Source organism: Balearica regulorum, chromosome 15 (genome assembly GCF_011004875.1).
Source record: "Balearica regulorum gibbericeps isolate bBalReg1 chromosome 15, bBalReg1.pri, whole genome shotgun sequence".
NCBI classification, from domain to species: Eukaryota; Metazoa; Chordata; class Aves; order Gruiformes; family Gruidae; genus Balearica; species Balearica regulorum.
The window spans coordinates 13,507,450-13,533,006 of NC_046198.1; the positions used below are offsets into that span (position 1 = coordinate 13,507,450).

Genomic DNA, 25,557 nt, shown 5'->3' on the forward strand with positions numbered 1-25,557 from the left:
TTGAGGCCACAGGTTAAAGCACTTTATTCACAAGCAGTCGCACAGGAAAGCGGTGAAGGGGTATTTCACAACCCAAAGGAGAGGGGAGTGTCTCTCCAGCACCATGACCCGTCTCGCAGCACAGCGTCTCCAAGCCAAGAGCCGCCTTGTGCAGCCAGCGCTCGGCATCACGACTGCGGGCAGCTGCCCGCTCAGCTACCGCGAACACCCACCGATTCATAGACGGAGGCGCAGCCTGGGGTGGGAGCACAGACAGAGGTGGGCTGAGCACGGGATCGACCGGACAAGCAGCTTGGACAAGAGCTATCCCCTGAGCATGGTCCAAACACACCAAGGAAGCACCAGAGCAAGGCTGGGAGAGGGGCAGGCTGGCTACACCGGGCTGGGTCAGACGTTTGCAAAAAAGCCCGAGCAGCCGTCACACATTCACCTTAGCCCAGCCTGCTCCCAAATAACCATCGCTCACCAGCAGCGACGCAGCCGACAGCTGTACGCTGCACCGGGGATGGACAGGCAAAAAACCCACTCCGCTGAAGATCAATTCAAGCTCCAAAACGCTGACCATAGACCAGGGCAAGTCTGAAACCAGAAAATGCTTTATTGGAAAGGTACAAAAAAACCAGTCACTGCAGCTAAATTTACAGCAATAAATTACGTTGTGGCTGTCAAGAGAAAGTAATGGACACATACACAGGGCTATTCGCCTTACAAACAGGAATCCACATTGCTTGGTATATCAATAATTTATTTTATAATAAAAAAGCAGCACAAAAATAAATATTGAAATGAAATTACTGAGTAACCACAGAGGATAGAATGAGCTGGTGATAAAAAACAACTTAAAACAGAAGACTTCTATCATTAAAAAAATGAAAGCAAGTATCCACCATCTACGGAAACACCCCAGCAGACTGAAATACAGACGAAGGAAAACAAATCCACATTACAAAAGTTTTTCATTTTTGTTTTCTTTTTTTTTTTTAAATAAAAACAATCATGACAATGAAGTTTAAATGATTCGAGAGAGAAAAAAAAAAAAAATGCCACCTTCTCCTCCTCCCTGGGTCTGAGCCGTCCCATGGCCTGACCGCTCCGTGCTCCCACGGCATCGCGCCCAGCCCTGCCACAGCTCTCCTCTGCACCAGCTCACCCGCCGGCGCCTCGTCCCCTCCCCGGAGCTGCGGTGTCACCCACGTCTCTAAACTCGCGCTTTTCGCGGTCTCCTCTGGCAGACGGTAGAGCTGAGCAAGAGCAGAGAACGCTGACTTGCTTCAAAGGGATCTGGAGCTGCCCTGGAGGGAAAGGTTCCCCACTCCCAGTAGAGAGCACAGCAAACACGTCTACAGAGATGTCCCTCCCGGTCCCTGCCCGACGCTTTCGTCTTCTCCTGCCTCCCGCCCAGCCCGCGGTTCCCACGTCACACTGCGGATGGGGAGCAACCAAAGAAAAGCCAGGTTCAGGGGACAGGATCCCAGCACTCAAATCCAGAGCCCCTTCGGTGGGGCGGGACATGCACACACACACACACACACACAAATTAAGAGGGGCAGAGAAGGGAGCCCCGGCATCCAAACTACTGCAGCAGAGAGACAAGCGAGAGGTACGGCTGCGGGGGAGCGTTGCCGGAGCCGCCTGGGCGACTCTGCAGGCAGCAACCAGCTCCCCACGCGGTGCTCGCCCTGGGTGTCAGGCTTGCAAGTGCAGGATGGAGAGGGTAAAAAAAAAAAAAAAAAAGAAAAAAGAAAAAAACCAAACCAAAACAAAAAAAACCACAACAGAAACAAACCAAACTCCAGAGGAATGCAATGCGACAACCCCAAGCTGGAGGGCCCTCCAGGGCGGAGGGTGGAGGAGCTGGGTCTCCAACGCGGTCAACAGCTTTCGGGTCATTCCTCCCTCCACGTTACCTTGCAATTCTGATCCCTCTGTGGAAGTTTAGCCAGGACATTTCATCCCCCTCCAGGTCACCACCCAAGGAGCCCTGGACTGGCAATTTCTTTTAATAAAGATTTACAGTATCAAACTTGGAAAAAAAATTATTTTTTTTTTTTTACGAAAAATCTGTACGATAAAATGTATATAATTATATATTTATATATATATTTCTCTCTCTTTAAATATTTCCACGTGGTCCTTATGGATATCCAATATGGATTACCTACCATGGCTATGGTATCAACAGCTTTAACAACACCCAGGCCTCTTGTTCTTTATCGAGTGACCAGAGATTTAAGTGCCTACCGGCACTAAACTAGCAATCACTTGGACAAGCCTTTGGCACCCTTCCAAGAACTGGAAAAAAAGAAATACTTGGCCGCAAGGGAACTGCCACGTAAAGATATGTTTCTCAACCCATTCCAACAGCAAGACGACCCCACAGAACACAGTTCGACCTCCGTCCCCCTCAGTGCGACTGGTCTGATTTCCCCGCCGGGGCGAGGGGGTCAAGGGCAGCCAGAGGGTGTTCCTATCTAGCCAGGAATGTTATGGAGCTCTGGAGCTGTTTTAAAGACTGGAAGCATTTGGGCATTTTTCAAGTCAACTGGCCTTTTTCATTAAAGTTTTCATTTAAAGCCCCAACAGTGCCAGGAGTCTCCATTTTGCCTGTTTTCGGAGGCACCTGTAAGGTCTGGGAAAGTTTCCAATGTTTGCGAGCTGGAGAACATGAGAGGACCAGGAAATGACAGTAACATCTTTCTCTTCCTCAGCTTCTGCTGTGGGAGTCAATAACTGGTACTGATACACAGGACATCGATCTGCCTGTTTGGAGATAGGGAGGGAGTGGAGGAGAAATGAGGTAACGCTAAGTGTCATCCAAACTCTATGTGTCGGAAAATCACTTGAAGGAAACTCCCTGCTCCCCTCCATAACACGTGGATCTGGCAGGGGTAACGAGCCTTCAGGAAGCGTTTCGCTTACACCCTTTCTGGCTCAGTAAGGTCACGGATGTCGATGTTGAGGACTGAACGAGAACCAAGTCTGAGGTTTCTCTTTTCATTAACCTATTTCACAAAGGACCCTCCTGGGAAATCCAGAGACTCCGATGACAAGGTGAAAAAAAAAAAAGAAAAAAAGCAAGCTAACAACTTCTTCCAAAGACAAGTAGGGCTTCACTAAATTTCTATGAACTTACTGCTATTCAAGGCAAGACAAAGCCTCAAACAACAAATTATACCGGGTGTGGGATGCCAGTTCACTGTCCCCTTTACAACAACGGTGGCACTTGATTATTCTCTTTCAGTCCAAAACACTCATGAATTCTCCGTGATCTTTGTTTTCTGTTCTGGAGCCCAAATCCTCTAAGCTCTTCTCCTCATCTTAAACTTCAGCAATCTCATTCTCTTCTCACCTGCGTGACAACAGGCATCGTCCATTCCACAAGTCTCTGACCTGCCCTGCAAAACTCACAATCCCTTTTCTTTCCTACTTCAAAAAGAAAAAAATAACAACAACAAAACACACAAACATCAACATAGCTATTTTTTTTTTTTTTTTTTTACAGTGACCTGGAAACATTTGTCTTTTCAGCGCTGCTGCGCAACAGCAGAATCTCTCCTTTCCGCTTCCCACCTCCTGCCCATTGCCGAGCCAGAAATCCTTCTCCCAAACCGCTGCTCAGAGCCATACGAACGACTTCTCGATCCCAATTTTTCCATCCCCTACACACACCGATTTTCGTCCTGCCCTCCATGCGCCTCTTGGAACAATTCACCTATTCCCAAGAGAAAGCGTCAAGTTTCAGGGTCACATTCACACAGGTTGTCTGAACACTGAGGGTTGTTCACCGTACTCCTTAGATCCCAACTTCAGCGCCTGACACGCTATGGAGAGGAAAAGACACTTCCAGCTCCCGTCCGACCTCCCCACAGCCCTTCTCCGGTCACCAAAGACAGGTGAGCCCAGCTCTCCAGCTGGGATGTTCACTGCTAACCTACCAATGCTTTTGTCAAAGAGGAGGCTCTATAGCTTCTCTCCTCCCGTCTGAACGCTATTGCCCTCTAGTTACACTTCAGTGCTTTAAAAATATCTTTCCGAAATACTCTGCACAAACTCCTTCTCATAGTGCTGATCCCAGCAGAACTGTCCCACCTTCTCTCAGCCAGTTCTGCCTCCACCCGGTAATACTTGCAGCGTTTTTCCTCCTCGTCTCCCCTTCTCCTCCCCATCACACAGCTCTTCACAGCATTCACTGTGCCTCCTTCCCTCAAGCTTCAGGGAATCCAAGAAAAAAAAAAAGCGCCACTACTTCAAGACTGCGGATCATTTGGAAGAAATAAACTGCATAAATATACCCAATTCACTGGCATACCGTAGGGAAGGAGCTATCGGGAAACTTGGGCTTGGAATAAAGGAGGCTGCAATGTAGTTTTTATAGGCCACACAGGTAATGGGGCATATTAAAATATGTAAAATATATATTTTTCCATATTTTAACAGCATGGATTGAAAACAAAAGGTTATTCCTAACGGGTGTGGTCAGACCCAAGCATTAGTCTCCGTCGTCCTCCCGCTCCCATCCACTCGTAGCAGGGTGAAATCTAATCCAAAAAACCTATATCCCTGCCCTCGTAATATCAGATGGAAGTGGGGAAGGTAAGGGAGACCCCTCTTACAGGGAGTAGGATGCCACTAAAGGAAACTGTTTTTTTTCCATACTTTCATCTCACATGATGATTTCTACGGTCCATCTGTTTCCTGGCTCTTGAGCATCATTCATGAAGACTCCGGAGGCTCCTCAGGTATCTTCTCCCAGCTGGAAAGCTGCCCACGGCTGAGAGGGGTTTGGGGAAGCAGGGGGAAGGAGGAAGCAGATCTTGCAACTTGTACTGCATACAGAGCTCAAATCCTGGACACGAGAGGTTGATGGAGTCACCAAGTCCAGATAGAAGCAGCCAGTTAAGTTCCCTTTGTAGGTTTGGGTTTGTTTTTTTTTTTTTTTCTTTTTTTTTTTCTCTACTTTTTGCACTTTTGGAAGAGAATTGCTAAAATACCAATTCTTGACGTGACCAAGGACTCCGGAACAATGCATAAGAGCCTTTTCCCCTCCCCTCTGAAAGGCTGCTAGTTCCCCGCACCGAGGGCACTAGGATGCTGCTGAAAACGGCACAGAACTGGATGAGATTTCGGCTGATTTCACAATGGTGATGACACTGGTGGTGGCAACTTTGGTCGGGGTAATGGGCCCTCGCGCCACAGTACGAGCAAAGGTCTGGAGCGCTTCGTACTTGGAACGCAAGGCGTCCAGCTCTAGCTTCATGCTGCTGTTTTCTCTGGCCAGCTTCTCCACCTCTTGCTGCAGCTCAACCCGCTGCCTCTCGAGCTCCTCTTTCTGAGTCACACGCTTGATGCGGCAGCTGGCAGCGTAGCCCCGGTTCTTCAGCGTGCGCCTCCGCTGCTTCAGACGGATGACCTCCTCTTTGGTGAGACCCCTCAGGTGCTGGTTCAGCTCCCGTACGGACATTGACACGAGTTCATCATCACTCAGCACTGGGGCATTCTCTCCCGACTCCTCCTTTACCTGCAAATACCAACAGCACAGGGGTAGCAGCAACCCTACGTGAACAGATGTTCTGGACAGCAAAGAGAGACAGGCCACCCCTCAGCAATGTGACAGCCCTACCTGGAAAACACCCCTGAAGCACTGTAGAGAGCCTGTGCTCCACTAAAACACCTGGGTAAAACACGACAGGGATCTGAGCACTGCTGTCGCCTGGGTTTGGGTCACTCTCTTAAGTCAGAGAAAGCAGCGAGCCTTACACACCCAGTGTGAACCAAACAGTAAGATGTTTTTTAGGAGATAAATATAACAGAGTGAAGCCCTTTGTGTTCCTTTGTCAAGACCCAGAATTCATACTGAATGCTACAGATGACACCTTTTCCCAGCATTATGCTGGAACATCAGTGCAGCATCTCAAAAGCAGAACAGCCACTTGCATGCAGGGTTTAATTCAGCATTTTGTGGCTTTTCCTTAAGAATGCTCATCCAAGTAGTGAACAAAACCAACCCCGCGTGGCTTCAAGGACCACAGCCTGATTTGGTTTTCCTGGTGCGCAGGCCAGACTCTGAAGTTACACGAGAAAGACACCAATGCCTTGTGCCTTTTTCTCAAGCAGGTTTGCTGCCACAATTATTTTCAGAACCTTTAAGGCATCATCCTTTTGTCTCTTCAGAGACTGCAGAACATCTGGAACAAAGAGCTAAGATGCTGGAAAGAAACCCCGACAACACATGCACAACCCATGCGTAGATCACCACCAAGCCGGTATGTCCGAGGCATTTACTGTCTCACAGATCTGAGATACCAGCTGAACACATCCTTTCCCCAGTGCCTCTCAGGCTTTCAGGATGCTGCCGATACCTGCTATAGTCAAAAGTCTCTTGGATAGCAACTGGGATACTCTAGCCTACGTCTCAGAGACTTTAGACTTCTCTCTGGGTATTGCCAGTAGGTATCGTCTTCTACCCTAACCTTTCCTGTCGCTAGTGGGAAATCGTATTGGCACCCATTTGTAAGACTCTCTCAGAATGAAAAAGAACAGTCATGTACAACCAACATCACACAGAGCACGGTCCTGCAACAGCCTCCCCTGCGACCCAGCAGTGCCCACGCGGCCTCCTTCCCTACCTTTAATGCCTTGTTCGGTTTGGGATTAGTCGTCATAACCTGAGCACAGTCTTCCGGACAAAACCGCTCAGAAATTGCAACTGGAAAAACAAAACAAGATTTTCAGGTCAATCTCAGAGATGAAGGTAGGAAGAAGATACCCAACACATGGTCCAAACCCCCAACTCAACCACCATTAAAAGAAATAACCACGCAGTTGTTTAATGCACTGGGATGGATTCAGAGATCAGTTTACCTCATTCAGACACAAGAAGGAGAAACTTGTGTTGACAAGTGCATTGCCTTTTAACACTAAAGACCTCATGTTTTGCTATTCGCTATGCTAAGATTAAGCAATGAGGACGGGGTACCAGCTCCCGCCTGTAAACACCGGTTAGCTAACCACCTTACACCATGCCACCCCTTCTCAAGGGGAGCGCAGAGCTTGGCCTCCCAGGCCCAGCCACTGGCTCACCTCCCTCCAGAGGGATCCCAGACGCTCGGAATGGCCTATTAGAGACTGAATTAAGAGTTACCTCCGCTCATAAAAGGCATTGAAAAGCCACAAGACAACAACTCCATTCTTATTTTGACTATTATTAACCCAGCACAAAATTGAATCAGCAACCCAGTAAGAAGCTGCCTGGTTTGTGACCTGCTTTCAGTGCCGTCCCCACCCAAAGGAGACGCTACCAGAAAACCCAAACAACAGAAACAAAAGCCCCCCAATAGCAAAGCAAGGCAGGAGTTCGCCTCTCCCAATGCACCAAGACCATTGCTGTCCCATCGTCTTGGCCTCGGGCTGCGAGAGCTGACCTGCCTGGCATTTCTAGTGTTGTGAAGGCACGTCCACCGACAGAGAGACCATCCCTTGCCGAGACGCTGCCCTTCACTATCACCTTAGCCGGCGACTACGCCCCTTTGATCGGCGCCTTGCAGAAAATCCACCTGCCCGCACCTCCACCCAAAACCTTCACCCCGCGGTGACGGCAGCACGGCCAGCCATTGGGTACCTACCGCGAGAGAGGCGACCGCAGCCGTGCCACCATCACAGCCTCTGCCTATCGCTCCCCCAGCGGGGAGGGTGCGAGGTACCGGTACCCCCCCCCCCCCCCCCCCCGATGCACAACGACAGGCGGCTTCAAGGGTTGCACACCCGGCGGCACCGCAGAGCACACAGCCTGTCTGGCGGGAGTCCTCTCTCTCTCTTTCCCCCCTTTCTCCAGCCCAGCCCAAACCCTCCCCATTTCCACGTCTGCATCGTGTCACACATCCTAATCATTCATGAAAAATCCAGCCAAAGCATCCCAAGCATGATTCCCTTCTGATAGTTGCCATGGTGACCTTGGGAAAGTAGCCAACCCAGAGACAGTCGCCATGGAAACAGAGAAGCCCAAAAGCTATAATGACTTCAGGTCATGTCTGTGCAAAGACATCACGAGGTCGTCGGAGAGTAAACAAACTCATTCATATCTGCAAACAGGGGGCGGTGGGATTGAGGGGGGCATAAAGGTGGGGTGCGGGGACCAGCGGGAGCCGTGTGGGTGAAGGTGCTGGCTCAGCCCACGCTGCTGTCACTCGAATTTTATCAGTCGAGACACCTCATCATCACACAACTTACGTAAAAAAATCAAGATGAAGAACATGGGGGGGGGGGGCGCGGAATCCTGGAAGTGCAAAGCCATGAGATACTATCCTCGATATTAGGGAGTGTATTTAGGCGCCTCCTCTATTTTTAAGCCCGAGACAGCACAGCTCTCCATGTCTGGAGGAGGGACAAGGACAGCCACACAGCGCACAAGCCAAGATGCTCTGTGATGAATGGACCGCTTACAGCAACTGGTGCGCGCTGCATTTTCTAGAGCATCACCGAGTCCTTCCCTGCTCTGCTCCAGCACCGAACCCCACCCTGAGCACACCTCCAGCAGCTCCTGCCTCCTCACTGGGGCTGCTGGAGCAGGCTGGGCACGGGGCAGGGGAGCAGGTCCCAGTCCCTCGCAGTCACCTCCGAGGGACGGGGATGCACCTGACCTCTGGCTGCTGCCACGCTGCGTGTTTTGCACGAGGGCTGACTGCAGGCAGGCAGACAGAATCTGTGCGCACAGGCACCTCTTCAGACCCCAGCGCTGCCCTTTCGCCGTCCATCGCTTCCCCTCCACACCGGGCGTTCGCCGCCCGCCCCTACCTCCAGGCCAGAGGCGCAGACGTAGGCGCTAGCACGGAGGAGGAAGGAAAAAGCTCCTCGTCTCAGCCAAACGGTCCCGGCGAGTTCAGGAGAGCAGAGACGCTGCCAGTGTGTAAAGGAAACGGCCGGCAGCCCCCTCCCTGCAGACGCAGAGCGCGGCGGCCGCGCAGGCAGTTGGTGCCATAGTTATGCAGTGAGTCACCAGCTGTTTACAGAGTTTGAGAGCTCACATTCCCACAGCATCAGAAACTCTTCCTTCCCTCGGCATCCCCCCTCCCTCGCCGCCCCCATCCCTACAAGGAAAGGGGCACGCTGCCGTCCCGCTGGCACACTTCGCGCTGCTAAAACCGGAAAAGGAAAGTCAAAAAGGAGGGGGAGGCCGACAACAGACCCGTCACACCCACCGATTACACAAAAAGCCTTTTGATCCTCACCCAGCTCGTCTTCAAAGCGCTTTCCACGCCAGCCGATGGAAAAACTGAACAGGGCCGCTTGGCTGCGTGGAGATGGAAAGAAACGTAAAATATCGTGGAAAACAAGAGGCGAGGGGTGAGGTTGCCTCTGGTGGGGGTCAATGCGTGGGCTCGCCTGCCACCCCGAGCAATGCTCCGGCTCCACGTGACGAAACCCCTTCTGGTCACCTGTTGCTCCGTGTCGCCAAAGCAACATCTCCTTACCCTGCACATTCCTCGGCAGACGGCGCAGACGCCCTCGTGCTCGGTACGGGGTCTTGTGCCGCACGCTTGTCTCCCCCTGCACGCAGAAGCACCCTGGGTGGACCGGCACCCCTCTGAGATGGGCTGGGATCTGTCCTGTTGCACCAGGGTGATGCACCAGAGCTGCTGCTCACACCAAGGTGAGCAAGGAGGCTGAGGGCATCGTCAGGAATCGCAATGCTGGGCCCTCTTCAAACCAGGGTGGGAGACGGGGGTCTGCCCCAACCCTAAGGGCAGGATTTGGTAGGGCAAGTAGAAATACTCAAACTGGCTCAAGTCTCGCACTCAGACACAAGTGCCAGGGCGCGTCTTATCTCCGCACTGGGTGAACCCGCAGGTGTGGTCCAGGCTCTGCTTGAAACCCATACAACACCACTCGCAACCCTGACCAACAGTCCTCCAGGGCCTCGGGCTCCATCTCCATCTCCCCACCTACAAAAGCCTTCCCATCAGGACTATTTGGGACTATTCAGCTACCAACAACAAGCAAATACAATCGGCAAGGCATCTCCCACAGTTAGAAGGCAAAACCCCATGATAAAATCGTAAACCATCCTGCAAACGTGTCATATCCAGCAGCATCCCCTAAACATGCCGCACAGGGGTCTTCTGGGACCCTGCCTGCGATTTGATTACTAGAACCCTTTTAGTCTTTACCCTATTCCTGCCCTTCTTTTCTTAATTGCATTTGCTGCATCATGTCTAAAATTAGGAGCTCAGCTTTTTGGAACAAGGACCGCATTACATCTCTATTCTGTAAGCTGTACGACACAACTTCGAATGCTACATAAATAAAGACGCGAGTAGTGATACACCAAGTGTAAGGGGCAAAGGCTTTTCCCGTGCAGCTCCACACTTGTATTTAAAGCGAGTGTTTTGACTGTGGGTTACATAAAGAGCCCTTGTAATCCTGCAATAAAGTTACCCATTGACAGCCCTGCCAATGCCCTCTCCCTCTCTCAGGCAACTCCTATGCCCCTTGCAACACCCTCCCAAAAACCTGGAGGTCTCCAGGTGATGTCCCAAGCCTGACCACCTCAGCTTGGACCATCTAGAGATCCCCAGCTCCTCTGCTCTGGAAGGGGAAGACAGCAGAAAGCCTGGCTCGTGCGGAGGTAGGACAGAGCTTTCCACACAAGGCTTGCAATTAAGAAGGAAAACATGCCAGAATGAGATTTCAGACTTTCCACGCTACAGGGCTTTCAAAGCGCGTTACGCATTAAGGAATTACTATAAAGTCATTGCTGACACCCGACAACTGCGGATGAACTTGAATTTTAAAACTCTTTCTACACTGAAAGACAAACCCCGGCCAGAACACGAATGCCTGGCAGACAGCCCCGCGGGTGTTTAGCTTCCATCCTCAGACACATACAGCAAACTGAAAACATGCAACCCTCACCTTCAGCCAGGCCAGCGATGACTTCCAGAGGGCAGAAAAACAGCGTAAGGTTCAAGCAGCGATGGCGATCTCTGCCACTGCGTCTCAATTCAGCACCGACAGTTACGCAGGGTTACTCTACTCATTCCCAAACGCAGCAATTTAATTCCCAGGCGGCCTTTTCAGTAAAGTTACCCAAATTTCACGTTTATCCACAAGCTATTCCCAGCTCCAGAGCGCTGGCCAAATGGATGTGCCTACCAAGGATAACATCAGAGCTGACAGGTGAATGGAACTACAGATGCTTAAATCTTCGTCGCCGTGCCTCTGCCGCTCGGAGGCACGACACGGATTTCCAGCACATTGCAGCATGGCAGGCAGAGCACCATCCCTCTCCCCATCATTCAAAAAGCCATTCTCCTGCTCTGACAATCTTCACACATCCTGTAAGGCAGACTGACGCTTGTCACTCATTTGTAACGAGAGCGGGGAGGGACGGGCTGATGGTGTGAATCAGAGAGTAGAAGCATATGCGAGGCAATATATTTGACGTGAAGAGAGAGAAGACACAAGGAGGGGGTGAGTCACTGTTTACTGTTCTAGAGGAGCTCCATGCAGCCCTCGCCCAGCTGGCCAGCTTTCCATTTCCCGTATGGATCGGAACCAGCATCCAGCAGCAAAGAGGAGATTCAGGAACCTTCAGAGCACATTTGAGAGCTGCCAGGACACGGCTCTCTGAGGCGCTCTCTGGGGAAGCCTGGACACGGATCAGACAGTCTTCAGTGATTTGGTAAACAACCTAGTCAGATGCTGCAGAAAGCCCATGGCTGGGGAGCAGAGGATACGGACTACCAGGAAGGTATGCCCGTGCGTCACCTCAGAAACTTCATGGAGGAGGTGGCTGGAGGGGAAAGGTACGCGGCAGACGGCCGTGGTACTGACAAGCACACAGCACTTTTTCCATCACACACTTATAAAACGCAGTGACAGAGCTATACCAGAACTACGCCTCAGCATCACCAGCGCAGAGATGCATCTCCCTCAGACAGCCAAGCTGAGCCACCGAGCAACAAATAACTTGCTCAGATGCACAGACGGATCCTGGGGTAGAGCTGGGATTCCTAAACGCGCCTGCTCCTGACCCCACGCGCCAGCCACCGAGTTGGGCATCTTCACCAACCGCTAATAATGGAACATAACTGCATCGCTACTCAGGGTCCTGCAATATTGCAAAGCAGCAGGATTTGCTACGCAACCTGTCCCTCCGCTGGGGAGGTTAGCGGCAGGGTAATCGCTCTCATTCCTGCCTTTTCAAGCCCAGTTCTTGTGACCATCAACACAGAGTGCTGCATCGCTTTGTGCTTGCTTCACGCCTGGAAGACTCTCTGCCCGAGTTTGAAGATAGCCTGAAACAATAGCTCAGACAGAAGAGGAAACTGCCTGTTCATCTCTACAGGGTGCTGAGCCTGAAACTTCCTGATAATTGAAAGTGCTAGCGCTGCTCAAGTATTTCACAGCTGGATGTTTACAAAAATGATCAGTGAGTGTGCTTATCCCACAAACCCCGACTGCCGCGGGGGCCAGCGCTCCCAGCTGTCCTTTCTTCACTTCCCAAACATCTCACACAGCTAGAGATTTTCAATACCAAATTCTGCAGCGCATTCCACGCCATTAATCATCTTCCAACGTTGATGGAAATAAGAGTGTATCAAGCTGATCTGTATTTTTCCCTTTCAGGAGGCACACAGCGGTACTGAACTCCTTGCCGCAACAGATTGCCGAGCCGGGAGACAGCGCAGAAATGAGATAAAACATGACAAAGCACACTGTCCTTGACAGGCAAGCCAAGGGAAAAAAAAAAAAAAAAAAAAAGCTAACAAATTTCTGCCTCGGGTTCAGAAACACTTGTGAAGCAGGGCACGAGCCTGGTGTAGTACAGTAGTAGTACACAACATCTAACACGGCTCAGGTACAAAGCCCTGACAAGCTCGGAGCCCGCAGAAGCAGGCAGGGTGTCCTGACGGTGGGAGTCACCGCGTACCCCAACCTTGCGGCAATCGCCCCGCTGCTGCCGGATCGCTGTCCGGCTCCTCCGCTGGGTACGAGGAGAGTTAACTCCGGTGCCGCGCAGCCCTGCGTGCTGCCATTGGGCAACCACGGCGTCCATCAGCTCTAGGAAGTGACTGCACGAGGAAGGCTTCTCCGCAGGCAGCACCCCGTACACACGGAAGGAGCGAGGAAAAAGCGGAGGAACGCACACCCCTTTCATCAGTGAGAAAAATCACAAGGTAAATTCGTTTGCTGCTAAAACCCTGACAGCAACACGGCGCAACGCGCAGGGCTAGGGCGCGGGGCTGCGCTTCTCCACAGACAGGGCTTATAAAGACCGAAAGTGCAAGAAAAAGGCGTGCAGCTTTCCGGAGGAACGCTTTCCTCTTACCGGCTCCCCCCACCTCCACAGTCCCAGCTCAGCTTCAGGACTATGCTGGTGAAGGAGGGGGCGGCCAGGTAAAAGTGAAAATGGAGGCCTTTCCCTTTTCTGTAACAACTTTGCCCAAAGGGGGCTCGTTCCTAATTTGAGACCTCATGGCCTGCTTTCAGCAGGATCTGTAAAATAAATCCTCCACGGAGCAGCCCGCGAGGGAAGGGAGCGGGCTCTCAGCCCGAGGAAGAGGAGGAAGAAGGAGGTCTTTCTCAAACAGACCCTGACACGCTGTGTGAGTCCGGAGATCTCAGTTCCCCTCGCTCATGGCCTGGATGTTTCCCCAGCTCATGCCGCCGCCTTCACCAGGAGCTCAGAAGAGGGTTCCCCCCACCCACCCCATTTCTGACTAAATCCCCAAACCGTCCCACACCCGCCACACAGTCACACGGCAGCACCCGCTCCCAGAATGTCACCGTCCCCTTTCCTCCCACCGACATGTCCCCGGGTGGCCGCAGAGCACCCCATTTCCAGGGCAGCACCCCATCTCCCCGCCCCTGCACACACATCCCATCCCTCCCGCAGGCTCCGGGACCGGCCCGAACACACCACGCTCCTCTCCCCCTCTCAACCTCACCAGAAGCCGTGCTCGGGGGAGATAACCCCCCCCCCACCTCCGCACCACAGCCCTGACCGCCCCCCCCCACCCCAATCTGACGGGGACCGAGGAGCCCGCCCGGCGTTTCCCACCGGCGGCTGCTCCCGCCCGATAACGCGGGGCAGAGCGCGGCTCACCGGGGCCGCCACCACGCCCGACCACGGCCGCTGCCACGCTGCCCGGCACCGGCTGCGCCCCGGTTCCCTCCGTACTACAAAAGCAGCTATTTTTAGACGGCGGAGCGCGCGGCGTCACAACAGGTTTCCTCACATGTATTTTAAGAACCATTCAAAGGCAGAGGCAGGCTGCGCGCTCATCCCGGGGCGGGGGGGGGGGGGAAATGCGAACCACAGAAAGCGAGGGGAAAGCATCACCCAGGCGCGGACCCGCCGGCCCCTCCCGGGGAGTCCCCGAGCCCCGCGACCCCAGAGGTGCGGGGGGAGCCGCCGGCCCCGTCCCGCGAGCGACTGAGCGACGCCGGGCTTGAGGCGGCGGGGAAGGGACGACCGCCGGTCCCCGGGGCAGCCGCGGTGGGGCGGGGGCTCGGCGGGGCCCGGGGTGGCCGAGCCAAGGGGCCGCTCTGCGGGCAAGGGCGGCGCTCCCCCCGGCACCGGCACCCCCCGCTCCCCTCACGCGGAACGGCCGCCCCTCACCGCCGCCGCCCCGCCGGGGCCCACGTGCGCGTCGCCCGGCTCGGCCCGACCCGGCCCGGTGCGAGGGGCGGCGGCACCACGTGCCCGGCGCGGTGGTGACTCAGCACTTTTACCTCAACCGCCCCGCCCGCCCGCGCCCAACCGGACCCGACCGGACCGGACCGAGTCGCACCGCACCGAGCCGCGCTCCCCCCCCCCCCGCCCCGCCGCCTCAATCGGCGGCACCGCGCAGCCGTCCCCCCCTCCCCTCCTCAGCTCCAAATCCCCCCGCCCCCGCCCCACCGCGCCCGGGCGGCTCCTCACCTGCGTGCCGGCGGGAGCGCGCGCGCGCGCCCGGGGCGGGGGCGGCGGGGGGGGGCGGCGGCGGGCGGCGGCGGGGGCGGCGGCGGGGGCGCTGCGCGGCTCCCTCCCTCCCTGCCAGCGAGTCCCGCGGACAACAACAAGCGCGGGGCGGCCCCCTCCCCCCCGCCGCGCCGCCGACCAACCAGCGCCCCCGCCGCTTCCGGCATGGCGCGTCACGCCGCGCGTCACCCCTCCCGGCCCCGCCCCGACGGCGACGCGTCACCCCCCCCTTCGGCCACGCCCGCGCGGTTCATTCATGGGGAAGGGCGCGGGGAGAGGGGCGGGGCGTCACCGCCGCCGTCACGTAACCGGCGCGGCCCCCCCCCCCCCCCGCGCCCCCGGTCCCCGCGGCAGGCAGCGCCGAGCGCCGCTCCCCGGGCCCCCCTCCCCACCGCCGGGCTGTCCCCGGCTCCGTGCGGGCCCCTCTCCCGGACCGGCCTCGATGGAGAGGGGGGCGCGGCGTGGCCGTGGGGTTTTGCACCCCCGCGGGTGGGTTTGCAGCGGGTCGGGGCAGGTGGCAGCGGGGGAACGCGTCGTGCGCACCGTGAGGCTCTCGGCGGTCATCGGAGGCGGTTTTGGTCCCCGGGCTCCATGAGGCGGCCACCGGCAGGGCTTGCCCTCCTCCACCGGGCACCGGACCGGCCTTCGCCCCTCCACCGCCGCGTCCCGGAGCCCCCCCCCCCCCGAGCGCTGCCGCAGGGCCAGACCCTGCCCCGGGGCCAGATCCCGCACCCAACCCTTGCTCTTTGCTTGTGCGATTGCGAGAGCTGCTAACACAACACCCTGACCCCAGTGGCGTGAGGCGGCGTTTCGGACCCTGGGAGCATCCAACGATGATGAAAATGACTCAAAAAAAAAAAAAAGTAATAACACGGGTGGTTGACCAAAACCAACTGCCTCCATGAAAACCAGTCTCCCTTTGATTTTTGTTGTGTTCGTAACTATATTAGAAAATCCGCGTCAGCTCCGTGCAATTTGTGCTTTCCAGCCTCGGGGCCCAATATCCTCACTGGAGCAGATCTAAGGGCCGTGGTTGAGGCTCTGAGCGAGATCCCGTCTTTCAGCTGCTCCCTTTGCGCAACGCGAGCTGCAAAACACGGGGAGCCCCGCGTCTGGCACGGCCCCACGGGTCTGTGCGGCCGGAGCGAGCCCTGACGGAAGCGGGGTTCAGGCAGACGCACCTCCCTGCTGTTAAGAAAGTCCAATTTTTTATTGGAATTGAGCTAATGAGGTGGGTTAAAGCTGCCAGGCGATGGCATGAAGCTGCTGCCCGGTGTGACTGCAACAGCATTGGCCTTCACCTTTCCCAGATTTGCAGATTCTGGCTGAAAACCTGCCCCGGGCGTTGGGATGGGGCGAGCTCAGGGTTGGAGGGCAGATTTCAGTCATCCCTGTGGTCCTTGCTGGTGCCTCTGAGGATTTTATCCAGACCTCCTTTACGTCCCAGGGGGGTTCTGGTGGCTCAGAGAGCCAAGACAAGCAAGGAGAGGGGTGCTGGTGGTGGGAGCCTTGGGGCCACCAATGTCCCCAGCACGGCCACCTGCCCCTGTGCCCTCTCTGGGTGGTAATAACCAGGAGTGGCCAGAGTTGTCCTGCGTCATCCAAGGCAGACATGCACGAGATGGTGGTCCCCAAATGCAGGAGGGACAGGCTGGCTGTGTCCTGGGTGGGGGTCTCACCCTCCATGGTGACAGCCCCATGCATGGGGCTCACCAGAATTAAGGTATTTTCCCTTGGTTTTGCAACAACATGGGTTTGACAGATCACATACGGCATGGGGGAAGTTGTATCGCCTGAAATTCTGTTTCCGAGTGAATTGCCCTGCTCACAACAGCTCTTACTTTTTGTTTTCATTCCCTGGGGAAAGCAACTGTGCTCCAAAGGTCTGTTGTCCTTTGCTGCTGATCTTTAGACTGCAGTGGCCTTCGACAGCAAACAACGAGCAACTCTCCGGTCCCCTGAGAATGGGAAAGCCTGGACAGGGAGCACGCAATTATATACGCTCGTTAACCAGATGAACAGGAGTGCATGGGAGAAAGGACCTCTGGTGCAAACGTGGATGGGAAAGGGGCTTTGTTTTGGGAAGTGTGGGGTTTTGTGGGTCTAGCCCACCCGCTGTGTGCTCCAAACACGTCCGACATCACGATTCCCTGAAGCCACGGTGCAGGATTCAGCACGGGCACCTCTGGCATGCTGCTCTGGGTACAGCGCGCTCACCCTAAAAGCAGGGTCGATGCATTAAAACTCCAGGTTTTGAGACCCTGCGTGCATCCAGGCTGGGGAAAAATCTAAAAAATTGCTAGTCTCCCTTATTTTCCACCTCGGGGCTTTTGAACAGCATCGAGTGTAGACACACATATTTAAAAAAAAACAAAAAACAAAAAACAAAACCAAAAAAAAGCAAAGCACACAAACCAGAGGAGCGAGCTGCTGAGAAGTCGCCGGAGAGGCGTGTCTGGAGGCGCTGCTACTAGAGAGGAGCGGTAAGAGCTGGGCGTCTTGTAGGGTTTTTACGGTGGAGCAGGCAGAGCTGCAGCGGCTGGGAGCCCTGCCTGCTGCCTGCCCGCTGCCTGCTGCCTGCTGCCTGCTGCCTGCCCGCAGCCACAATGTCAAGAGGAGACACGTGTATGTAAGCGCCTGGCATGACCGGAGCGGGGCCCAGGCAGGCCGGGCAGGGGGGGTCCCGGGGTGCGATGCCTCCCCAGGCTGGGCTGGGGACCCCCCGGCTGCAGGCGCTGGCTGTACCCCCCTCCCCGACCCCCCCCCCCCCCAGTGCCACCGCTGCGGGGGGTGTCATCGCGGGGCGGCCTGGCATGAGCATGGGTGCATGGGCTGATGGCATGCCGACGTCCCCGGGGTTCGCATGACGGGTGCGACGCTGCTTCGCCGGCCGCGGCGGGTGGGTGCTGCCGCCCCCGGTGCCACCCACGCGTGGGGAAGCGACCCGCGATTGCATAAGGGTGAGGTGCTGCGTGGGGCAGGCGCTGCCGCCCAGGGGTGGCTTTAGAGCCAGGCCCCGGCAGGTTGAGCCATTTTGGTGCCGGAGCTGTGGGGAGGGCGGACGGGGAATGAAATCTGTTTGTCGGGGAGAGCCGTTTTGCTGAGCTTTTGCAGATTGTAGGGCGGGGGAGAGCAGGGTCTGAGTGTGGGGACTTGGGCAGGAGATGGTGAGAAAAAAGTTGTATCTCTGATTTTAGGCGCTGGGATCTCCTAAGTGGGGTGGTCTCCTCCACTTTACGGTCTTGGAGATGTTTGCTTGAGAGGTTGTTAAAATCAGATTGTATCAGTGGGAGGCAAAAACTGACAGCATGTTCCCCGCCATCCTTCGCCAAGCCCTCCCTGGGACTAAAACCTCTGACTCAGGGCTTGGGGTGCTGGCAGAGGATGCTCCTCAGAGCAGAGGATGCTCCGCACCTTGGAACCGCAGTTCCCAGCACCACGGCTCTGCTCCGACGGGCAGAGGGAGCTCGGTTTTGCTTGCAGCTTCCAGAAACGCTGCAGCCTATAAATTCAGTCCTGGAAAAAACTCCTTGAGGGGCCACTCTGCTACCCCGCGAGAGCAGGTGGGGTTCAGGCAGATGGCACTTTGTCCCTTGGGGCTGCAGGAGAGTCACGAGGCATCGTCTCCCCACACCCCAGCAAGGTCAGGACCGTCCTTTGCCAAGTTCGCTGCGTACATCTAAGCCGAGGGTGTAGACGTCACGGTGCAGGGTGCCAAGGTGGGCAGAGGTGGGCAGGCTCTGCCTGAACCATGGGCAGCAGGAGCAGGGAAACCTTCCTCGAGGCTTGTGCGAACTCTCCCCCTCCAACTCCTTCACACCCGCCTCCATCTCCCCCTTTCTCCAGCACCAGGACGATGAAGTCGTACCAGAAGCTGACAACAGCGGTGCCACAGCCGGCGGCATGCTGGGTGGAGGAGGAAGGGGCTGCCCCGACACCCGCCGGCCGTGGGAAGCTGGCCCCGTGGTGGGTGGGCAGCGGGCTGCTGGTGGCCGCCGTGCTGCTGAGTGCCATCACCGTCTGGGTGCTGCGGCAAGTATCGGGGGGCTGGCCCGGACCCATGCTGCCCCCCAAATGTCTCCTGGTACCCGAGAGCCACCGCTTCGACTGCTACCCGGAGCGGCGCGTGGTGGTGACCCAGGAGCTCTGTGAAAGCCGGGGGTGCTGCTTCATCGAGAGTCCCCTGCCGGCGGGGGGCAAGCGGGGGGTGCCCTGGTGCTTCTACCCCCCTGACTTCCCCAGCTACACCCTGGAGAGCCTCAACCAGACGGCACTGGGCATGGTGGGGCTGCTGGTGCGGAGGGAGAAGGCCTATTACCCCCGGGACATCGAGATGCTGAGGCTGGATGTGGAGTTTGAGACCGACACACGACTGCACATCAAGGTGAGCGCCCCACTGACTGTCCTCCAGCGCTCCTCCTGCACCCCTGCACCCTCCATCCCATAGGTCCCCTGCTCAGACCGAGTCTGGAAGCTACTTTGCTCCAGGCATGGCTGTGTGTGGCTTCAGTGAGCATCTCCAACCCTTTGCCCTCTTGCTTTGCTGGTCTTTAAAGCACTTTTTCTCCCTTTTACAGATAACAGATGTGGCCAACCCGCGGTACGAGGTTCCCCTCGAGGTTCCCCGGGCGATGAAGAGAGCAGAAAACCCCATCTACAGCCTGGACCTCTCCCGGGACCCCTTTGGGGTGCTGCTGCGGCGCAGGGCGACAGGGACGGTGCTGTAAGAACCCACTTCCTCCACATCCCGCAGCGGGTGGGGGAAAGCTCATCCCACCCTAGGCAGGCCCCAGCACGTTTCCTGGAGGATTTTCCTTAGAGAAAACCACGCTGCGGGATCTCCAGCCAATAATTACTCTTCGTCTTCATCTTTCCAGCGGTGCTCACGTGGGGATGTGGCAGCACGTGGCTTTCCAGCCCCACGGGCTGGCCATGTGCTTGCTGTGGCTGTGGTGGGGCTGGGTGGGGTCAGCACCTCTCCAAAAAACCTCCCAATGCCCTAATTCCTCGCCAGGCCCTACAGCAGCCAAACACTGCACGGCTCCCCAGCGCGTCACCAGTAAGGGACCTGGTGGCTCTGAAGGGAAAGGGCCACCGAAGGGTTGTGGCTTTGCCTGTTTCACCCTGCTTTTGGGTTTCCTTGGCTGTCTGAGCTACAGGGACACCCCCAGCTCCAGGCTTTTTGTGGAAAAGGACTGCAGGTTGCTTTGCTGCGCTGCTCTCGGTCACCTCCATGGCTTTGCCCACACTAAGCCGTTGGTGAGCACCAACGGCTGGTCGATGTATGGCCAGGGTGTTTTGAGATCCCATCTTTTCCTCCTCCTTCCCGTTTGCTGGCGCCTGTGGTCTGTACTTTACTTGGGACCTGCTTATCAGTGACGACAGGCTGAGAAACCTCGCCGCCGCATCGCCTCGGTGGTTAATAATAACCTGGGTGGAAACTTCTGGTGTCAAAGGCAAGGCTGTGCCGCCCTGGTCGGGCTGGTTCACGCTCAGGCTGTGCCTCGCGTCCAGCCAGACCCGAATTTGCCGCCTGGGCCAAGGTGTTGGGGCTGGATGCAGGGTGGGCCGTATGCTGCCGTGCTGGCCCTTGGGATGCTTCGAGAGGGAGGGGGTCAATTGTTGGTAGGCAAATGGATCCAGATGGACCCCAGCATCCCCTCTTGACTCTCTCTCTCCCTCGGTGTCACCCCGGCAGGCTCAACACCACCGTGGCCCCCTTGATCTTCGCTGACCAGTTTCTCCAGATAGCCACATCGCTCCCGTCCAAGTTCCTCTACGGGCTGGGGGAGCACCGTGGCACCCTTCTGCACAGCCTGGACTGGAACACCCTCACGCTGTGGGCGCGCGACGTCCCTCCCACGGTACCGTCTCCCCCATCCCCGCAGGGGTGCAGGGGGCGAGGATGGGGGTACCGCTCCTCAATGCATTGGACAAACCCTGGGAAAACATGGCAGGGGGTGGGCAGCAGCACTGGGACAGGCAGGGGGTGGTCGAAGCTGACGGGCAAATATGTGCTGGGGAGGATTTCAAAGCAATTGCAAAATGCTCTTGGCACTCCGAGGGCCCCGGGTGTTTTCCGCTCCACCCTGCCACTCGTGCAACAGGTTGCAGCGAGGCAGGATGTTCCCCCCTCGGCCAGCCCAGCTCAGCAGCAGCCCCTGAGCTGTGAGGGAGAAGCAGCCTCCCGTGGCCTTCAGCGCCAGCTCTGGAAACCATCCTCATCCCGCGCTTTGTCCTCCACGGAGGGTGACAGATGCCCGGTTAGGTGGTGGCAGCAGATGCAACTCGGGGCCGTTTATTCGCCCCCAGTGACGCGGGGCTCTCCCGCTTTGCCTGGGAGCTGCTCTCTCACCCGGCACCTCCTCTTTGCAGGAATCGTTCAACCTCTACGGCGCTCACCCCTTCTACCTGCTGATGGAGGAGGGCGGAGATGCTCACGGGGTTTTCCTCCTCAACAGCAACGCGATGGGTAGGTGACCAAGGGGACCCCGGCTGGCTTGTGCCTGGAGGATGACCCAGCAGGTGGGGACAGATGGGAGCTGCCGGAGCGGCCGCTTTGGGAACTTGGGGCGAGAGGAAGCCGTAAAAGGGAAAGATGTGGTTTGATGGCTCCGTTATTGAGCGTAGCCATCTGTTTCCTGGCTACGGCGAGGCTCTTTAGCAACTGCCGAGCAGTTTAACCACACGCCCAGCTGCCGAGTTGCCGTCGGAAAAGCAAGTCCCTCGCGTGCAGGTCCATGCCCATTCCCACTCCCCCTCCGCCCAAAATGGCCTTGCCCCCAGGCCCAGCGGCATGGCGCGGCTGGGGCGCAGCCGGGGATGCCATCTGCCGCCCGCGCTCTTCCCAGCTGTGCTCTGCCAGCTGCGGCCGTGGGATCCGCCCGCGTGTGCCAGCTGATAACGCAGCAGCTCCCGCGGGCTCCTGCCGTCGTGGGGACGGCACCGGCGACCACCCGTCCCTCCCAGCAGCCGCCGCTTGCAGCCAGCTGGGATGATGCCGTGCACGCCGGGGCTCTCGTAGCTCCAGCTGCGCTGGGCTTTACTGCAGCGATGCTCCCGAGGAGGAGCTCCCGGGAGAGCACGGGGGAGATGCTGCTACCCGAGCTGAGGTTCAAGGGCTCATTTGCGTGAAAAGCCCTTTCCAGGAAAGCCCTTGCTCCCCCATGCTCACTGGTACATGTAGTTCTTGGTTCACTTAGGAGGGGATTTTGGGGGAGGATGTGAAGGAAAGCCCTGCTTGTGCTTGGTCTTGAAGTGAAAGCTGGGAGAATGGCACAGCTTTGGGTTTAAAGACCACATTTTTAACATAGCGAGCCCTCTCCCCACGTAAATTAGTGATCTCCTTGGGCTGTGATGATTTAAGCCTCTAGACACCCATTTAGCATCCGCTGAACGCAAGGCAAGGTTTTCCCTGTTCCCCTGCCAGAGCCTGAGTGTTGCCTGTGGCACTGCCTGGTTCCTACCGTGGGGGTCGGGGTCTGGGGGTCGCTCCGCAGTTCTCACTGTCTCTTTCTCTTCCCCCCCCCCCCAAGAGGTGGCCCTGCAGCCTGCTCCGGGCCTGACCTGGAGGACCATCGGGGGGGTGCTGGATTTTTACATCTTCCTGGGGCCCGATCCCAACATGGTTATCCAGCAGTACCAGCAGGTGATAGGTAAGTGCCTGCCCCCTGATGTGGCCATCTGCGGGCACCTTCCCCACACCCCCATCCCTGTCTCACCCCAGCTTCACCACGGTCCCCAGTCCTCCTGGTTGGGGAGCGGTTAGCGTTCCCCAGCCATCCCATCCCCAGCCCTCCCAGCACATCAGGGGGCAGCAGTCACTTCCTTTCCCCCTTCTCCCTGTCCCCTCCCGTCCTTTTGAGATGCTGCTGTCATCTTGGGACACTTCCATCTGCGCTCCCGCTCTCCCGCTGCAGGTTTCCCAGCCATGCCACCCCTCTGGGCGCTCGGCTTTCACCTCTGCCGTTGGGGCTACGGATCCAGCAATGAGACCTGGCAGACCGTGAGAGCCATGAGGAACTACCAGATCCCCCAGGTAACCCCCCAGACCCGTGGAGAGGGGGTCTGGACTCTGTCTGTACCCATCCCTGAGCCTCTGTCCCGCAGGATGCACAGTGGAATGACATCGATTACATGGATGGGTACCGGGACTTCACCTTTGATCCCCAGAAGTTTGTCTCCCTCCCCTCGCTGGTGGAAGACCTCCACAAACACGGGCAGCGCTACGTTATGATCTTGGTACTCCCCTTCCTCTCCCCCTGTCCTGTCTTTGCTGCAGAGTTGGGATGCAAGGCAGAGGTGTAAGGGACGCTCATGGTCCCAGCTGATCATCCCCGGCCCCGGGGATTTTTATCTGAGGTCGGTCCCGAGTGCTGGGCAGGCAGCTGTGAACTGCCACTGGAAATCCCCCCGAATGCAGGGACCGCGGAGCCACAGGCCAGGTTCTCGTGCTGTGCTGCTGTCTGCACAAGGATGCCCCTGTCCCCCATGGGCAAAAGAATGGAGGAACTGTGGGTCAGGCTGTTTAACTCGTGGGTGCTTGGCTTGGGTGCCCCCACATCCCCACGAGTGCTGGGATCTCGTGACCCGGCTGTGATGTCCCTTCTTCCCTCCGCGAGGAAAGGGGGTGCGGGTTCTGCTTGCTGGGGGCAGGGGGGACCGGGGGTCCTGGGGACAGAAAGGTCAGGTTCCCTCCCTGTTGTAGCGCAAGCCTGGCTGTGACCTGACGTTTCTTGCATAAGTGCAAGATTTCTTATATTTGTCCCCCCCTCCCCAAAACGCCCTAACGGGTCCTGGAGACTTGCAGAAGTGGCATTTTAGAAAATATGCCTGGAAGTGTTGAAGCAAGTTTCTGTTCCCCTTGGGGGGAAACAGCCGCCGCGTGTGGGCTCTGGCTGACCCCGTCCGGGTTGTCATCTCTGAATCACACCGACCTGGCAGGGGGAAGGGGCCACGGTCTGCCGGGAAAGGCGCTAACCCTCTGCTCCATCCCCAGGATCCCGGCATCAGCAGCACCAACCCTCACGGCTCCTACTGGCCTTTCGACGAAGGCTTGAAACGGGGCTTGTTCCTCAACACCACCCAAGGGCAGCCGCTCATCGGGCAGGTGAGGGGGGAAATCCCAGCCCTGCGGGGTTGTGCAATAGCAGGGTTGGGATTTCGTCCCTCGTGCTGGAGGGAAAGCCAAGCGGCTGAGGAACTTCTCCGGGATGATTGCCAGAGCCTGGCTCAGCCCTCGGCCTCGCGTGTCACCTCCCGGCGTCTCCACCGGCCCCGGGAGCCAGCCCCTGCGCCGGCAGAGGAGCCCGTGGAAGTCATATGAGCTTAACTGAGGCAGCGGTGCTACCCAAGGCCGGTCATCTGATTTCTCTCCCTTCCCTTTTTTGGGGTGAGGGAAGGTTGTCCGCAACAGACATGCGCCTCCGGATCTGCAGTGGTTCCCCCCCTCTGGTTTGTCCCCTCCTTTCCCAGCCATTTGCTCCCACCGGCTCTCCCTCGCCATCTACAAGGACAGGGCTTTTAATGCAGCCTGAAAACAGGGAAAAACAAATTGGCCAAAATTCCTGGAGTGAGGCAAAGTGCAGAGAAATCACAGCTCTTCCCTGCCATGCCCTGGGTGCAAGCAGAGGCAGAGCAGCCGCTCCATCAGCTGCTGCTGCCCGCCCGGCTGCGGAGGGGTCCCCAGCACCCTGAGGCTCCCGGGTACCACGGAGGCAGGAGGGATGCTGTGTGTGCAGCATCCAGTACTCAAAACCCAATATTTTCCGGTTTATTGCCCATTTCACCCCCGGGTCCTTCAGCATGCTCACAGCCCCGTGGCACCCTGTTCCCCACGGTGGCCCCCCGCAAGCTGCCTGCCTGCTGAACCCATGGTTTTGTGGTGTCCCCGCAGGTCTGGCCCGGCTTCACTGCCTTCGCAGACTTCTCCAACCCGGACACGCACCGGTGGTGGCTGGAGAACCTGCAGCGCTTCCATGCCCACGTGCCCTTCGACGGCCTCTGGATCGTGAGTCCCTCCTTGCCCCCCGGGTCCCTCCCGGCCTTCAGCTTGGCTCGTACCCAGTTTGTGTCCTGGCAGGACCGTCTGTCCCTCAAATGCAGCTTTTCCAGGTTTCACTGCTAATCCCCAAAACCTCCCCCTTGAAAACACTCTGCAATTTTCATTGCTTAGGACATGAATGAGCCGTCCAACTTCATGGATGGGTCTGAAGACGGCTGCCCCCCGGGAGAGCTCGACAGCCCACCGTACACCCCGGGTAAGGAGGGAGATGAAATACAAGGCTGGGCTGGCAGGTACCGCGTGCTTGGAGATTGCTGGCAGCCAAGTGCTGTGGGAGGAAACCATTTTTAAGAGATATCATGTCTCCGTTTTACACCCTGAATGTCTCCATCCCCACTTGTGTGTGCTGGTATCTGTGCTCAAGCCTTGCACGCTTGTCAGGGCCGTGTCAGGGTGCAGGATGGGACCATCTACTTGAGCCACTGGCGCTGGGTTGGCCGCGATGGCTGGCTTCTGTGCGCGGGAGGGCTGACCCAGAGGCGGCAAGCGTTGGGGGGTGGTGTCCGCGTCCCCTGCACCCCCCCACCGCCAC

The 25,557-nt window shown here is 57.0% G+C and overlaps 2 protein-coding genes across 12 annotated transcripts in view; one reads left to right on the top strand and one right to left on the bottom strand.

The window, feature by feature from the left end:
- MAFK (MAF bZIP transcription factor K) lies at window positions 1–15,052 on the bottom strand. 6 transcript variants are annotated; one of them, XR_012837939.1, is made up of 3 exons: window positions 6,627–6,706; window positions 4,657–5,518; window positions 1–579 (listed from the first exon to the last, which is right to left on the bottom strand). XR_012837939.1 is itself a non-coding variant. In XM_075768032.1 (3 exons), exons 2-3 carry the CDS (start codon window positions 6,660–6,662, stop codon window positions 5,084–5,086), a joined length of 471 nt encoding a protein of 156 aa, XP_075624147.1. In that variant the 5' UTR covers window positions 6,663–6,706; window positions 14,924–15,052; the 3' UTR covers window positions 581–5,083. The 6 variants fall into 6 exon arrangements, 5 of the variants coding, with proteins under 5 accessions (XP_075624147.1, XP_075624152.1, XP_075624151.1 ...); XM_075768032.1 differs by lacking the exon at window positions 1–579 and adding an exon at window positions 14,924–15,052 and having other exon boundaries at window positions 581–5,518; XM_075768037.1 differs by lacking the exon at window positions 1–579 and adding an exon at window positions 14,621–14,644 and having other exon boundaries at window positions 581–5,518.
- LOC104631565 (alpha glucosidase) overlaps window positions 12,871–25,557 on the top strand; it is a 15,541-nt gene continuing 2,854 nt past the window's right edge. For 2 of the 6 annotated variants that reach the window (XM_075768026.1, XM_075768027.1), the window contains exons 1-11: window positions 17,462–17,591; window positions 18,809–19,346; window positions 19,540–19,685; window positions 20,661–20,826; window positions 21,338–21,434; window positions 22,498–22,617; window positions 22,882–23,000; window positions 23,072–23,203; window positions 23,961–24,071; window positions 24,858–24,971; window positions 25,137–25,221. In XM_075768026.1, the coding sequence (XP_075624141.1) occupies window positions 17,569–17,591; window positions 18,809–19,346; window positions 19,540–19,685; window positions 20,661–20,826; window positions 21,338–21,434; window positions 22,498–22,617; window positions 22,882–23,000; window positions 23,072–23,203; window positions 23,961–24,071; window positions 24,858–24,971; window positions 25,137–25,221 (1,651 nt within the window). In that variant the 5' untranslated portion in view covers window positions 17,462–17,568. Of the gene's footprint in view, window positions 13,176–17,455; window positions 17,592–18,567; window positions 18,692–18,808; window positions 19,347–19,539; window positions 19,686–20,660; window positions 20,827–21,337; window positions 21,435–22,497; window positions 22,618–22,881; window positions 23,001–23,071; window positions 23,204–23,960; window positions 24,072–24,857; window positions 24,972–25,136; window positions 25,222–25,557 lie in introns of those variants that run through there. The other 4 variants (XM_075768031.1, XM_075768030.1, XM_075768029.1 and 1 more) reach the window with 4 other exon arrangements.